Raw genomic sequence first — 15,305 nt, forward strand, 5'->3', positions numbered from 1 at the left:
TACACCATGCTTTATTTTATTATAAGTAGAGCGATGATTATCTATAGAAACGTACTGATATCGGTCAGTTAAATAGCTGGTGATAAGAGATAGTGCCTTGTTCCGGACACCGTATGCAGAAAGTTTAAGAAGAAGAGTTTCGTGATGAATCCTATCAAAGGCTTTGGAGAAGTCTATATATATTCCAAGGGTTATTTGTTTACATTCAATGTTATTTAAGATTATTTCTTTTTGCTTCAGGAGAGCCATTTCAGTAGAGGACTTAGGTCTAAATCCAAACTGTCTTGGAGTTATCACGTTGTATTTTTCAAGAAAATTGGAAAGTCGTAAATGTATTGTTTTTTCCAAGCCCTTAGAAAAAATAGGCAATATAGACACTGGTCTATAATTACCAAGATCGTTTTTCGAACCACCTTTATAAAGAACAACTACTTTTGCTATTTTCATGTCCGAAGGGAAAATGCCGGTAGTCAAAGACAAGTTATAAATGTAAGTTAAAATTGGGCAGATAATGTCCAAGACGTACATAACAGGTTTCATTTTCAGTCCAAAAGCATCTTCACTGTTTGTATTGTTCATGCCTTTATATATATTAAGCACCTCATTTTCGTCACAACATGTTATAAAAATACTGTTACTTGTATGATTCGCAATGTAATCCAATGCCATATTATTGTGTTCACTATCAACAAGTCCACTGAAATAGCTATTAAACTTGTTTGCGAGTGCGAGTCCGCTATAACTAATGCCTTCCATTGTAATACTTTCAATTGTATTTGTAGAGTTAGGGCTCAAGACTCGATTTAACCTATTCCAAACTTTCTTTTGATCGGTCAAGCCAGCGAACATGTTAAGGTGATATGCATTCCTCGCTTTTCTTAAAGTTAAGTTCAGGTTGTTTCGGTACCTCTTGAATGTTGCCCACGATTCTGGACTGCGACTATGTAAGAACTTCTGATAGAGGGAATTTTTCCTGGCAATCATTCGAAGAATATGCGAGGTAATCCAGGGTTTACGAGCTCGTTTTGGTTTCTTTACATCTTTGTACGGAAAACTGTTACGATATATAGAAGCGAATATCTTCAGAAAACAACTGAACGCTATGTCAGCAGTCAATGCAGCAAAAACTGGCTCCCAATTGACGTTCATTATTTTGCGTCGAAATGTTTCTAACGTAGTTGAGGTGATCTGCTGTATTTTTACATTTGTTTGTTTACAGTTTGATTTTAATACAGGCACACTATTACATACGATGTAAACAGGCAGGTGGTCACTAATAGCATAATTAATAACCCCGGTTGAGAGCACATTTGTTGCGTTATTTGTAATCAGCAAATCAAGAAGTGTTGCTGTAGTGGGTGTTATGCGTGTAAGCAATGCCACAACGTTTACAAGACAATATGATTCCATTAGTAATGATAGTCGTGACCTTCTGGGTGTATTTTCATGCATATCGACATTGAAATCACCACCTATATATACAGTGTAATTATATTCAGTGGCAAATTGAAAAACATGCTCCATATAGTGAAAAAAGTTCTCAACACAACCATTCGGGGGGCGATAGACAACAGTGAAGAGGTTCTTATTGCTACAAACTGAGAGCACCTCATAATCAGGTGTAACCGAAGTAATCTCATCAACCCTTTCACACTGAACACTATCAAGCACAAACAAAGAAACGCCTCCACCTCTTCTGCTTGTTCTGTTTAGGAAGTAAGACTGATAGTTGAGCAGCTCAGGACAATCAACTTTGTCTTTGACCCATGTCTCAGTAAGCATTACCACAGAGAACATGAATTTAAACTGTTCAAGGAATGCACGTAAAATGTCATGTTTATCACGAACAGACTGAATATTCAAACATAGCACTGAAAAATGGTTAGACTGGCCCTGAACCTCATTGTTAATATCATTAGGAGAGAGGTAAGTATCACCCATATAGAAGGAACTAATTACAACCAAGAGCAGTGACTCACTGCAACAACTTCCTCAAATCGTCATCGCATCGAATCACGTGTGCCAGTTCCCCGTTCGCCTTTCGTACAAGCACTTTGTTGTTCCGGTGCCAGGCATACTTGTAGGCATTCGCATCAGCCCATTTCTTCGCAGAATCGAGAAGCGTTCTGTTCAACCGAGTCAGGTTTTCTACGATTGAGACCTCAGAGTCAGACGTTCTGAGTGATTTGCCTTTCAAAAACCATTGATCTCTGAGCTTCTGGGAAGTGAAACGAAGTAGCACACCTGGAACTTTGCCTTGTTTCGCGGGAAGCCTGTGTACGGCATCCACATCGCCTTCGCACAGCTCAGGAAGCTCAATTGAGTGGGCCACATCATTCACTTTTTCAAGCAAATTCTCACCATCTGACTCCGAAATGCCGTGGAATACCAAATTTTGCCGTCTACTCCTCCACTCCAAATCGTTCACAGTGACCTTCAGATGATTCACTTCCTCACTGTTACTACAACTTTCAAGGACAACAACTCGCTTTCGAAGTTCCTTAATCTCTGCCTCTTGTCTAGCCATTGTTTTTAACTCTTCATCATATTTCTCTGACATCATATTGATCGACTTGTCAATATTGTCAACTTTTTCTGGAAGATGTTCAAGTTTCTCAAGTCTCGCAAGGATAGCACTGAGAATGACAGGTATATTGACTTCGTCTCGCTCCTTGCCGCCTCCCGCCCCTCTGAGGCGTGACGAATAGCATGTGCCACATTTCCAGACCTCGAAAAAAGCCTCCGCCTTTCCCTTCGCAGCAGCTTCAGACACCCCAGAGCATTTTCCTAGGTGGAACAAGTTGCTACATTCAGAGCATTCCATTACACGGCCTTTGGCTGGAATTGCTTTCGAACATGCCGCACATATTTTATCGCGGCCAGCCATGTCTTATCTAACACGGGCAACAAGTCAAAAAGGCACAGCACAAAGCAAGACACTTTCGGCAGCGGTGGCAGCAGGGTAAGACCAAGGCTGAAAATGTAAAGGCGAAAGCACCAACCTGCAACCAGTTGTACGGAGCAATTAGGCTGCGAACCGCTGTCTGCCACCACCGCAGCCGAAGTGACGAGCAGTGGGCGTGACAGGAGCGGCACAAATCATTCCGGTGATAGCAGCCTGGTGACGCTAGCAGCGGTAGTTGCTTCAGGAAACGAAATGCCGTGCATCCACAGCCGGTCAGTTCAAAGAAGGTTACTGCAGGTCCCACAGTCTTTGGAATTCCAGGCGAAGGAGAAATCCGTCGCGCAGTCTGCAACCTGCAACCAGTTGTACGGAGCAATTAGGCTGCGAACCGCTGTCTGCCACCACCGCAGCCGAAGTGACGAGCAGTGGGCGTGACAGGAGCGGCACAAATCATTCCGGTGATAGCAGCCTGGTGACGCTAGCAGCGGTAGTTGCTTCAGGAAACGAAATGCCGTGCATCCACAGCCGGTCAGTTCAAAGAAGGTTACTGCAGGTCCCACAGTCTTGGGAATTTCAGGCGAAGGAGAAATCCGTCGCGCAGTCTGCAACCTGCAACCAGTTGTACGGAGCAATTAGGCTGCGAACCGCTGTCTGCCACCACCGCAGCCGAAGTGTATATCCTTCTGTATATCTTCTGTATATCCTTTTGCTATGGCCAATTCGCTTTTCCCTACCTTTGCTTTTATGCCATGTTTGCTGCCTTTGAATAATATGTTTATATTTTTCTTTTTTGCACTGTACTAATTGCCCCTGCTATGGTCTTGCAATAAGACCAGCAGTATTGTAAATAAATAAATAAAAACCATAGACGTGGCCTCGTGGTTTGGGCGTCCGCTTCGGCTGCGGTAGGTGGCTGTTCGGAAACCCACCGCCAGGCATGTTCTTTTCTTGTATTGTTCATTCTGGTTCTGCGGACACATTCTGCTCAAGATGAGGCAAGTAATGCTTACGCATTAATAAGGTCTTTTTCTGTTTCTTCCTATTCTCGTGCTGGACACAGCAAGCGCGCCACTCGCAAGAGCCTACGCTTTTTCTGCAGCCTCAAGCGGCACACGTGCAGCCCTCGAGATTCATTGCAAGCGACGCGAGAGCGCCGTGTCAGTTGCGTAATCTGCGTGCACTCATGCGGAGCCGTGGAGCCATCCTTCGGCGCGGAACGCACTGTAACAAACGAAGGCGGCGGAAGTTAGTGGCATGACATGGCAGTAGATCCGTCGCTACGAGAACTTTCAGAATGGGCAAGTGGGCGATGTACATCCGGAACTACAAAAAGAAATGGGAAAAGGAGCCGGAATTGAAGGATAATTGTTTTTCTCATTATTGTGAAGGTGCTGTTAGACTGAAGATAAAATCGACATAGATTATCATCTAATGGCATACATCCTTGATTTATTCTGAGCTCATGCATATCGTAGAATGTAGCTTCAAGAAGGCGCATGCTCGATGCTATGAGGTGACGCTCTCAGTGAGAACCTCCCTCTTAAAGCATGCAATTGAAAGTGAGACTGCGTATGTATACAGTAAGGTATTTTCACTGTCGACGTGTCTAATCTGCGCGCGAACATTTAAAAGGTGAAATATTCCTAAACTAGATATAGCGCCGCCGTTCTTTTCCGCATGCAAACTGGCTGGCGTCACCCGCCTCAGGTGATATGGCCTACTGCCGCGCCTGCAAAGTGGAACTGCGGCCCCATCTTTAGGACCTGGTTAGCGCACCTGTTAGCCGCACTGGTTAGCGCGCATGACGGATGCGAAACGTAACAACGGAAAGAACACGCCGTGCGCACCCCCTCAGACATCATCTGCGGGAAAGAAATCTAATATGTAAATATTCTTGCCGATAATTAATTCAATATGCTTAAGAAATGTCGTCAAAAAAGCAAATTTTTTTGGCTACTTTTGGGCTACGCAAAAATTTCGGTGTTGGCTACGTTTGGGCTACTACGGAGGCCAATTTGGCTACCTGAGGTCGGAGCCATCTGGCAACCCTGGTTGTGGCACATTTTTCAGTATGGCGGGAGCGACCGCGCGACGGGCGCGGCGGTCGAAGAGTGGCGAAAGGTATTGTTGTGTTGTCGGCTGCCACAACGGTTCTATAAACACCAAAGGCAGAGGACCGCCTGTGAAGTTCCATCGATTCCCGGGAAAGTGGTACGCGCAAAAGAGGCGGCAAGCCTGGATTACTGCCGTCCGCAGAGTCAAGTAAGTCTTATTTCACTTTCTACTGTGGCGGATGTTTTGCTTTTTAACGCCTGGCGATTCTGCATAGGGTTCCAATGTGTGCTAGCCGACTGAGGTGACTAGTTTTCATTGTAATTTAGTAAGGAGTATTTTGCTAACCAACCTCGCGCTGATGAATCCAGTATTTGTTTTTGTTTTGGCCGAGAGTTTTGGCAATAGAAGTGCATTATGCTGACGCTTGCGTGACACAATTACTAATGTGCTCCACATCGCTGGGGCTGCGTCGGCGTGGTGTGGTACAGGCGCCATGAAGCTGGCGAGGTTGCCCTGCTCTCGTCGTCGGCTCGTCGTTCTCGCTGTGTCGGGCGTGGGCACGCAGTAGTGGAGACAATCTCGAGAGACGGCTAGACCCCGTGTTCTCAGGTCGTGGCGCAGGATCCCTTGTTCTGTTCGACTGTCTCGTACGCTGGCTGTGAGTACGGCTCTGCCGCGCTCCCCTCGCCGGCTTCCTACTTTCAAACGTGGTTTTCTTGGTGTTCGTTGTTCTCGCCGCCTCTCGTTCGCCAGCCGCTGGCCACTGTTTTTTGTCTCCGCGGCCGCGGGACGCTGTCTTTATCACCTCTCTTCATTTCCGCTGCGCTTGTGTTTAATGACCGCGCCACTTCGGCCCCGCCGGCAGCTTCAAGCTTTTCGCGGCGATACAACAGGATGACATGATGATTAGCTTACAGTAAATATCCTTGACCAGAATCTTGTCGCTGTGTATGCCCACGACCATTCCACTTTCGGGCTCGTTTCCTCCCAGCAGCATTTCGTCACTGTATCTATATTAAGATTAAATAGATCACAGTAGTAATAACATTAAAATTATTACTTATCAATATTTCACCTTTGAATGGTTTATTTGTGCTAGAAAGGATGACTACGAGCCTAGCAGAGTGAGTTAAAATAGTTCACCTCGGTTGCATGCTTTGGGAACCAGTGTTTCAGATCCACATATATACGTATTTTCTTCGTTTAAAAAATTGTTAGACAACAGCACCCAGGAGTAGATTTCAGTCCATCTTTGGGAGAACTAAATGATTTGAACAGATATGCTGCTTGGTACTGAATGTTGCATGCTTGATTTTAACGGTGTTTCTCTTGATCCTTGGCGCAGCCCTGATGGAACTCCATGGATACCTACAAAATCATCACGAATTTGCAGCACTCATTTTGTGGACAACTGCAAAAGTGATATGAGTGAGCATCCGTCGTACATTCCAACTATTTTTCCACCACTGTACATGAAGAAAGCGCCTGACCGAGAAAGAACGCAAAGGTAAGACTGCCACTGAAACTGGGAATAGAATTAGCAGCCACTTTTAGTAAACGTGTGAGGCTATGGTGTATGCACACTGTCAGAAGCGGTAATTCATTGCACTGCATGGAAGATACGTGCTTGCTACAGCTTAACATCGTTGTTACATTTTGACATTTCGCTTTTGCCATTATTGTTCAATACAGGTGTCAGCGGCGCTTGATGCAGGCAGCTTCATCTAGTCTACAGAGTATACAAAGGCAACAATTGGCATCATCAACCACAGAGGCAGTGTCAGCAGCACCAGCACTAGAAGCTTCAGTGAGTGCAGACAGGACCGAAGACGAGCATGACCACCAAATGGACTGGAGTGACAAATCTGAAGATGGTGGGATACCGCCAAGGAGGCCCTTCAAAAATAACAAAGGCTGATGCTGTAAGCACCCCATATTATTTTGCTTTTTAGAACGCAGCTCTTTGGCGTCCGTTCCTGGGTTTCGCGTCGTCGTCGGCGTCGGCCTCGTAACCAGCTCCGCCCCCAATGTCATGCTTTTCAATTGGTCGAAATGCTCGTGACGTCACAGTGCGCGAATTTCAAATGGGGCCAATTGTACTTTGGCTAGTAACCATGCAACCAATCAAAGGGATCGTATAGTGATGCTGCAACTAAGTTGGACTGAGTTTAGTTAATTGCTTAATTAATCAATTAGCCTAATTAATATAGAGGAGAATGAAGAGGTCAGAAGAAGAGAAAAGAAAGACGCGCGCCGCAGCGACAACAGCGTCCGCGGAAGGAGACGCTGCTGAAGAAAAAAACGAAGCCGCGTTCCCTCCACCACCACGCACTTCCCCACTCAGTAAGACGTTGCTCGTTTCATATACGTTGTGTCGAACATCCTAGACAGTTCCAACAATTGACAGGTTAATGACAGAATACGATGGATAGAAATGCAATAATGTAAATATGAAATAGCCTAATTAACCTTTCTAGTTAGACCGCATAAATCTATAAAACCGAGAACGAAATTGGTCGAGTTGGGGAATCGAACCAGGGTCTCCGGAGTGCGATACGAGCACGCTAGCCACTCCGTAATGCCAGCTGAATGGTTTGGAATGAACAAAGGCGCGTCTAGCTAATACGGCGTCTTCGTTCACTCCCATCTTCCCCCTTCCCCTTACGGCGAGGTGCAGGTGTCCACCCAGATATGCGAGAGAGATACATTTCCTTTCCTCAAAAAATAAATTTACCGTCCAGCAAGGCGTACAGCCGAATTGGCGATGGCGTTCTGTGGACTCCCTGGCAGCGTTGCAAGACGCTGTCGCGTTCCACTCTTACAGGCGAAGCTTAACATGTTAACCACACATCAGTAACACACGCAGACAGCCAATGGACGCGTCATTCGCTGGCAGCACTTGATTCATCATTCACAACCACATTCTTAACGTACGCTCCCTTGCCGCACATGCCAAGGACGTACACCACGATCACATTCTGCGCCATTCCTCTGTACTTTGCTTTGCTGAAACCTGGATGGATCCCGAAGAGCCTCTCGAAATCATAGATTTCCTATACTGCTGTGGTGCTCGCAGAGACCACAACACAGCGGCGGGAGTCGCTATCTACTTGCGCACAGGTCTCTCTGCAATACCAGTCGAAATGTTTGGCACGTCACATGAACTTGGCGAACTGTGCGCCGCAAAGTTGCCCAACGGCTTGCTGGTAGTAGCTGCCTACTTCGCCCCTACCGCACTCACGAAAGACGTCGTGCACTTCCTGCAACTCGCATTAACCGTCCATCGATCCACACCGATGTTAGTAGTGGGGGACTTTAATGTTGACATAAAGACAAACAGCAATTTCCTAACACTTATGCGGGAGGATAACATCCCGCTCCTCTCGCTCGTAACGCGTCCCACGGCTGTGACAACCTCGCGAGGCACTTATATAGATCTCGTCTTTGAGAATCAAGCATTGGTGTACCAAGTCGAACATATATCAGTCTATTTCTCCGACCACAAAGCTTCCTTCATGACTGTCAAGAACTGTTAGTGGAATCTTTGTTAAAGGAATACGTGTGAAAAAAAAAAAAAAACTCTGTGATAGCGCATACATGTGTTGCTCGATTTCTTTGCCTCAATCTATCGAAAAGGTGAAACAGCTTTTTGCTGCGCTCAAATTTTGCATTAGGAAGTAACGTAATCGTCGGTACTTTTTTATACAACAGTAAGTTGTCATTGTTGTTATGAGCTATCTAGCATTTCCCTCATGCACAGAAGCACACCAAAAGCATATACATTGCAAATACATTTTTTTCCTATTTCAGGCATGCCAAACAGACTCTGCAGCTACTGGGAGGCTTGCTGTCCTCCTGTCAATGACTAATTGTGCTGAAGCGTCTACTCAAGTTACTCACACCGAGCAGACTGATCAGGTAGAACTGCCACTGAACTTTTCATTCTCTGTTTGTCATTCTCTGTTGTTTCATTTTGTGTTGCGTGTTTCATTCTCTCTCTGTTGGGTCATTCCCTGTTGTTGTTAGTTGCACAGGAAGATGAATTTTGGTCTGCTTGCTGCAACCTCCAGGAAAAGTTGCTTGAAGTTGCTTCAGTTTTATCGGCGTGTAATATTTATGTTCACTCCACTTCTGTATAGGTCACTGGGATGGACGGAAACTGGTGAAGAAGCTGTGGCTTTCAAGGCTTTAACTCACTGCGAGAAAATGAAGAAGCACTACAAGACATGTGTGATGTGACACTCCCAGTATTCAGCCTGTTGTTGAACCTACTACCTCCCCCTAGATACAGAAGTACGGACATCACTTGTGAGGACAAGTTATGTTTTTTCCTAACAAAACTTCGCCTTGGGTTAACCTGCAGCGCCATGGCGGTTATATTTGGAGTGAGTGCAACAGCTGCATCAAATATCTTCAGGAAAATGCTTGAGATAATGAGTGTGCTTCTACAGGAGTGGGTCTATGTGCCACCAAGGGAAGTCATCAAGCTGTCCATGCCGCCTGCATTCAGAGTAAATTACCCAACCTGTAGTTTCGTCATAGACTGCAGTGAAATTCGTACAGAGATGCCATCAAGACCAGATTGTCAGCATATTTTGTACTCTAACTACAAGGGAGGCTATACAGTCAAGTTCCTTGTCGGCATCATTCCCAATGGGATGATAGCCTTTGTTTTTAAGGTGTATGGAGGGCGTCATACTGACTCCTTCATCACACAAGACTCGGGGTTCCTAGACCTCATCAAACCTGGTGATCTTGTACTCAGTGACAAAGGCTTTCCTAGCATCAGGACAGACGTTCAGGGAAAAGGTGCAGCTCTACTCATGCCCCCATTCAATTCTGCTGGGGGTCAGATGTCTGAGGAGGACATGGACACTACTTATAAAACTGCAGCTTTACGAATTCATGTTGAGCGCGTCATTCAGAGGTTGAAAATCTACAAGATATTAACGAACAGGGTACCTCTAAGCTTAGTTCCCTACATGAGCAAAGTGCTTTCTGTTTGCGCTGCCCTTGTGAACATGCAGCCACCTATTTTAAAGAAGTGAAAAGAAGCTTTTGCATTTCTTGATTGCTACTTTCTGTAGGTTATGCTGTCATTCAGCTCATTAAAGGGTTCATGACATGGCTTACCAACAAATTGTGGTTTTACATTGTAGGTACTAGCCATGATGTTGTTGTACATACATAAAGAACTGGGGCTGTATGCGCGCATTTCAGCTAGAAATTGCAGTTCAAAGTTATTGGCTCTATGACCCTCTCTTGGGGAAGGATGACCATGTTGAAGCAGCCTGAGTGACATCATAGACTGACTGCCGCGTCGTCTCCTTTTCATCACTAATAGTTCATCACTGACATTTAACACTGCAGTTCACAGTACGTGGTATTATTGGATAGTCATTTTCTGATTTCTTGTGTTATTATAGCTATGTTTATTGAGTTTTTCATGTTTCTCACGTTTATAGTGTTCATTCAAATTATGCCGTGTTACAAAAAGTACCCATGCTATGTTTATGCCTTTGCAGTGTATGTTCATGATGTTTACTTTTTACTTTTTGTCTGTATGTTATGATAAGTAGAATTGTTTAGTACATTTTGTTATTTGCGTAGTACTACGAACAATAGCCTTATTTAATGCACTATTTCATTGTTTACAACATAGCTTTGGTATACTACTTGTGTTTTACCACTTGTCTTTTTTAACAGAATGACCACTTGAATATTCTGATTAGTGTTTGACCACTTTACAGTTAACCTAACTGTGCCCTTCTGTCACCTAAGATGAAATTAGCAGTATGTATAGATAAGTAAATGAATAAAACTGTTCCTCGCATGGCTTGTGTGGAGCAGAGCGTGCCTGCTTGGGTCCCATGGTGCAATGCTAGGCAGAAAAGGGAACAACATAGGTCTTTGTTGCCTTCGCCCCCTGTCATGACTTTTTGCTTTATCCCTCCGCACCCCTAGCGCGAAGAATGAGCAACCCACTCCCATATGCTCACTGTGCAGTGCGCAGAGCAGTTGCGAGCAGGCACATGACTGTTGGTCTATGTTGTCATAGACAGCGAACGCGCCAGCGTGGCCTCATGCAACACTCATATACAAATCAAGTTTCACCATTACTTTTATTGTCGCCATACAAAAATGCGTCTTTGTTATAGCATGTGGGTTTCAGTGACAAGACATTGCAAACAAAATTGGAAGCCATGCATGCACTTTGCCCTTGTCATTTACCGCAGCAGCTGCATGCCTGTCATTGCAGTCAAGATTGAAATAAACTTGTCTGCATGATGCTCTCATCAGAAAACATGGTTTTACTGGTTTCAGCAAAGGCTAATTTTCTTAAATAGGCTCTTTGAGGTATGAAGACTGTTTTTGTCGCAGAATGGTACCAGCATTGAGGAAAATAATAGTACAGGTGAAGAAAAGTAAACAGGAACGTCGAAATTCGGGCTTCTTGGTTCATGCTTTGAAACAATAGCGCAAAGAGTGTGTGCCTCCTCGTTTCATCGTCCCTTGTCTTTTTGCGTTACAGTTTTGAGATAATTAATAGCCAATTAGTTTCTGATAATCCATTTTTTTAACTATCAGAGGCACCTTGCTGGAATTGGAAATTTTTGGCCGGTGGTTTATAGTAGCCATATGAATCTTCAGAATTTCGAAAGTGCAATTCTCCTCAGCGCTATGGCCAAACAAATTTTGGCTGCATCTTGCCAAAATACACTCCTTCGAAAGACATGAAGGCAAAGCAACTCCTTCAATGCACGTAACTAGTTGAAAGCTCAATTTTATTGAGCCACAGCGCGAGGATAATCGTGCTATCGAAACTTTAAAACCGAGTGAGGCTCATATTAACGACTGGCTACTAATGATTAATTGCAACTAGGTGTCTTGTTCTCGTAATGAGTTAATTATCAAATTTAGTTATTCGGCAAACTAGTTAGCTTCACTGACCTGTTTTCTGATGCGCACAGACTGGTATTGTGCCGCAGAAGTCTTCTTCATACCTCAAAAAGCCTATAATTTTAAAAAACAAATTCATCTTCCCTGCATATGTGTCCATTACAGTATTTACAAGTGACCAGATTCACTAGACTAGACTAGATTCACTAGGCAAGTGACTAGATCAGACTCGTAGCAACAAAATTCCAAACATTAAAATACTTCCTCAATGGTCCACTTCTATTATTTCAACTGTAATGTTTGAGGTCATTTCGCCTGAAGTAACGCTCTCACGGCTGACGGAGCCCTCAGTACAGATGAATGCTCAGGGCACAAGATAGGAATCATTTTTACTGCGATATACCACACTGCTGTGACCCATTATTTTGCAAAAATTTAACACAACAATGCATTCTCACTTTGGAACACACAGTGCAATGTACGGGCTTAAATATAATCTAACAATGGAATCCAGTGATCACAGAAGAAGGATTTTAGCACATATCAAAAATTAGAGAAAGGTGAAAACAAAATCGGAGTAAGAAGCTAAAACAATGTTGGAATAAAGAACTTGAAGTAAAAGCGCTCCAGCTTTGGGATAAGCTCCCAAAGGAAAAGCTCATCGCGAAGTACACTTACTATCACTGACTGCTTGGGTGAATACACATACAGGAGTGATCTCTGTAAATTTAGTACATACAATGATACTTGTAGCTGTGTGTAGTACTGATGTGTTTTCTTGAGTGCGATTACGTCGTCAGTGAATGTGAGATAGGGGAGATGGCACATCCTCAGTTCATAGTCCACAAATGGACAGTCCTTAAATTTGTAAGTGCACTTTATCTCGATGAGCACTGTTTCGTCCCCAATCCTGACCAGTCCGTCAGGGCTACAACAGAGCCAAGGCTGCTGCGGCAGCACCACCAATCCTGTCTGCAAAATCCAACATGGTTATTAGTATTTCTAAAAAAAATTAACAATACTCGCATTGTTTAATAAAAGTGGAGGGCATGGATTGCAAAACAAAGCAGCTACACACCTGGACAATACGTGCTTCAAGTTTCTGTTCCAAGCTCTGTCGTGCTGCGTTTTTTGTTTTGATGCCTGTCAAATAGTAACGCATGATAGTTAAGTACTAAAAATGTAGTACACACATGAACTCCAATAAGCGAACAAATCATGACTGGCAATAGGCTAGCATACTTGAACATCATTTCCAATTTACTGGGTTATCATGGATTTAGGAAACCAACCGTAGCGCATTGCAGGACTTGTGTAGGAGGTCACTTTTGAAAGTTGGTGAGCAGCCTTGAGAAGACCCTCATCACATTTTTTTGTCATGACTGCGTGAGCTTTAGAAGCGCTGATCCTGAGCCTCCGTTCCACATGCCACCTAGATAACAAAAGAGAAATACGCAATGTTGACGGTCTGATATTCACGCTTTGTGCAATTTCTCTGTGAAAATTCACTATACCTCGCACAGTTCGCCTGGCCCTGGGTAAGAATAGGCAGGTCGGCAACACTCCCATGTACCAGTATTTTTTGCTTGTATTTTTCTTTTTGATCCAAACTCAGGTCAGATAAGAAGTCCTGCGGTCGCGTCTTCTCATCGTCTATAACTTCAAGGTGATGGTAGACTGGCCTCGTCAGCATCGGCGCCAACAGGTCTTCCAGGAGCTTCTCTCTTTCAACAGCTTCCGAAGCTCTCTCAATAATGCCAACCAGGACTTCTTTGCAGATCAATTCGTCTGTGTGTTGGGTCGTGAGCTCTAGCGCTTCTTGTAGTGCAAGTATCTCTGGATACTTGAGCAGCACAGTGCGTGAGGCAGGCTTCCCATCTACGTACCTGGCTTTCTGACCTGTTTAATAATGCGAGGAAGATGAAATGACGTCACACTTTGTGTCTGCAAATTAAAAGTGTTCACAACACACCATTGGCAAAATGCACTAGCCTTATCGGAGGACTAACTATATGAAAGTTGTCTATTTGACAAAATACGTATGACCAGCCACAGAAATGTGGTTAGAAGAAAATGAGGAACTTTTTGAAACGGGCTGGCTAAGCAAACTTACTAGGCAACAAGTCCATCAAGTCGTCTGATGAAGGCCTCATGTTCTTGCTGCTTGGTTTGCCCCATTTTTGGGGCTGGCTTGTGCATGACTGCTCTTCATAAGAATTGATGAAAAAGCACACAGCAGCAGCGTGCTTACAGTGCCCCTTGATACCAGCCTTGCAAGTGCACTTGGCCCGGCAAATTGTAAGCTGGTGTTTAGAGGGCATGACCATGCAAGCTGCAAAAAAAAAAAATTGCGGAGGGCACTTGAGACTACTTACATTCTCTGAGTGTGGAAGGATTTGTCTCATTGTGGGCTACTATATATATTTAGCTATATTTGTTTACTAGTTCGCAACTAACGACATTTTAAAGGCCTCAGCTTCTAGACCTTTCCACTAAAGGCCTTTATGTTAAATACCCCTACGTAAAGCTTTTGGTCACTCATTTAGCATGAAAGCCTTTGTGCCAAAGGCATTTACGCTGAAATTCTTAATCTAAGGCCCAAGCCTTCAGAGTGAATGCATTTGGCCCCACGGCCTTCATCCTAAAGGCAGTTCACCTAAAGCTCTTCAACCGAAAGGCCTCCCTTTTCCATCTGAAAAGCTTTTTAACTCTTATTTTACTTGCCACTGTATCTAAGAAATGTCACCGTTAGGAAAGGCCTCGCCATAAAGAAGCAAGGCTAGAACTGACAAGGGAATGGAAACTGGTGGACACTGCACAAAAATTGTTCTGGATGGTCGTGCGCAATGATCATTTGTACATCGAAGTTCGGCACTGATGCTCCTCACGAACACATTTTTTTATTTTAGGTATTTAACAGTGCTCTTAAACCACATTTGTTTACTTTGTTTCTTCGCGTGCAACGATCGAGACACACATCCAAACTAAGCGCACCGAATGGTTGCGGTCGCCGTACATACAAAGCTGAACGTACTCTTGCTAAACTTCTCATGCTGAAAGGTAAAAAGATTTACCTCAAATTCCACGTCGTAAACGATGTTGTCAGTCACCTGTGACACACACTTCGCCTTTACGAGTACACTGTTCTCCTCAACAATTTGCTCAACGCAGTGCACATGGGCCACCAGCAGCTCTCTCTTTTTTATGTTCGCACTGCGAAAAAAGCACTCACTGTCGACTATTTTCTTGAAACAAATGTGTACATCGTTGCACACTCGACAATACTGTCGCGTAGCGAGCTTCGCAGGTTTCGCGCGCCAGTTTCTCTGACAGGCTGAATGTGTTTTTCGCCCCGCGTTGCAACTGTTGCTGTCCGTGTGCTCCCTGCTGTGCGAGGAGCCATTAGAGGGGCTCACACTCCGACATTTGGCAGAGCCGTTTTCTC

The 15,305-nt window shown here is 44.3% G+C and overlaps 1 protein-coding gene, 1 long non-coding RNA gene and 1 pseudogene across 2 annotated transcripts; 2 read left to right on the forward strand and 1 right to left on the reverse strand.

The window, feature by feature from the left end:
• The first annotated feature begins 5,122 nt into the window (after positions 1-5,122).
• Positions 5,123-6,711, forward strand: LOC149329689 (uncharacterized). The gene is made up of 3 exons (XR_016285452.1): positions 5,123-5,167; positions 6,306-6,467; positions 6,653-6,711. It is a non-coding gene; the product is annotated as an uncharacterized LOC149329689 (long non-coding RNA).
• An 84-nt stretch (positions 6,712-6,795) lies between these two features.
• LOC149329690 (uncharacterized) lies at positions 6,796-10,059 on the forward strand (annotated as a pseudogene).
• Positions 10,060-13,080: 3,021 nt separating this feature from the next.
• On the reverse strand, positions 13,081-14,179 carry LOC149329691 (uncharacterized). Its single transcript, XM_089559582.1, has 3 exons — positions 13,974-14,179; positions 13,375-13,759; positions 13,081-13,292 (listed from the first exon to the last, which is right to left on the reverse strand). The coding sequence occupies exons 1-3, from the start codon at positions 14,011-14,013 to the stop codon at positions 13,121-13,123; spliced, it is 597 nt and encodes a 198-aa protein (XP_089415708.1). The 5' UTR covers positions 14,014-14,179; the 3' UTR covers positions 13,081-13,120.
• Positions 14,180-15,305: the final 1,126 nt, after the last annotated feature.

Source organism: Amblyomma mixtum, chromosome 9 (assembly GCF_055824585.1).
Source record: "Amblyomma mixtum isolate Tamu chromosome 9, ASM5582458v1, whole genome shotgun sequence".
NCBI lineage: Eukaryota > Metazoa > Arthropoda > Arachnida > Ixodida > Ixodidae > Amblyomma > Amblyomma mixtum.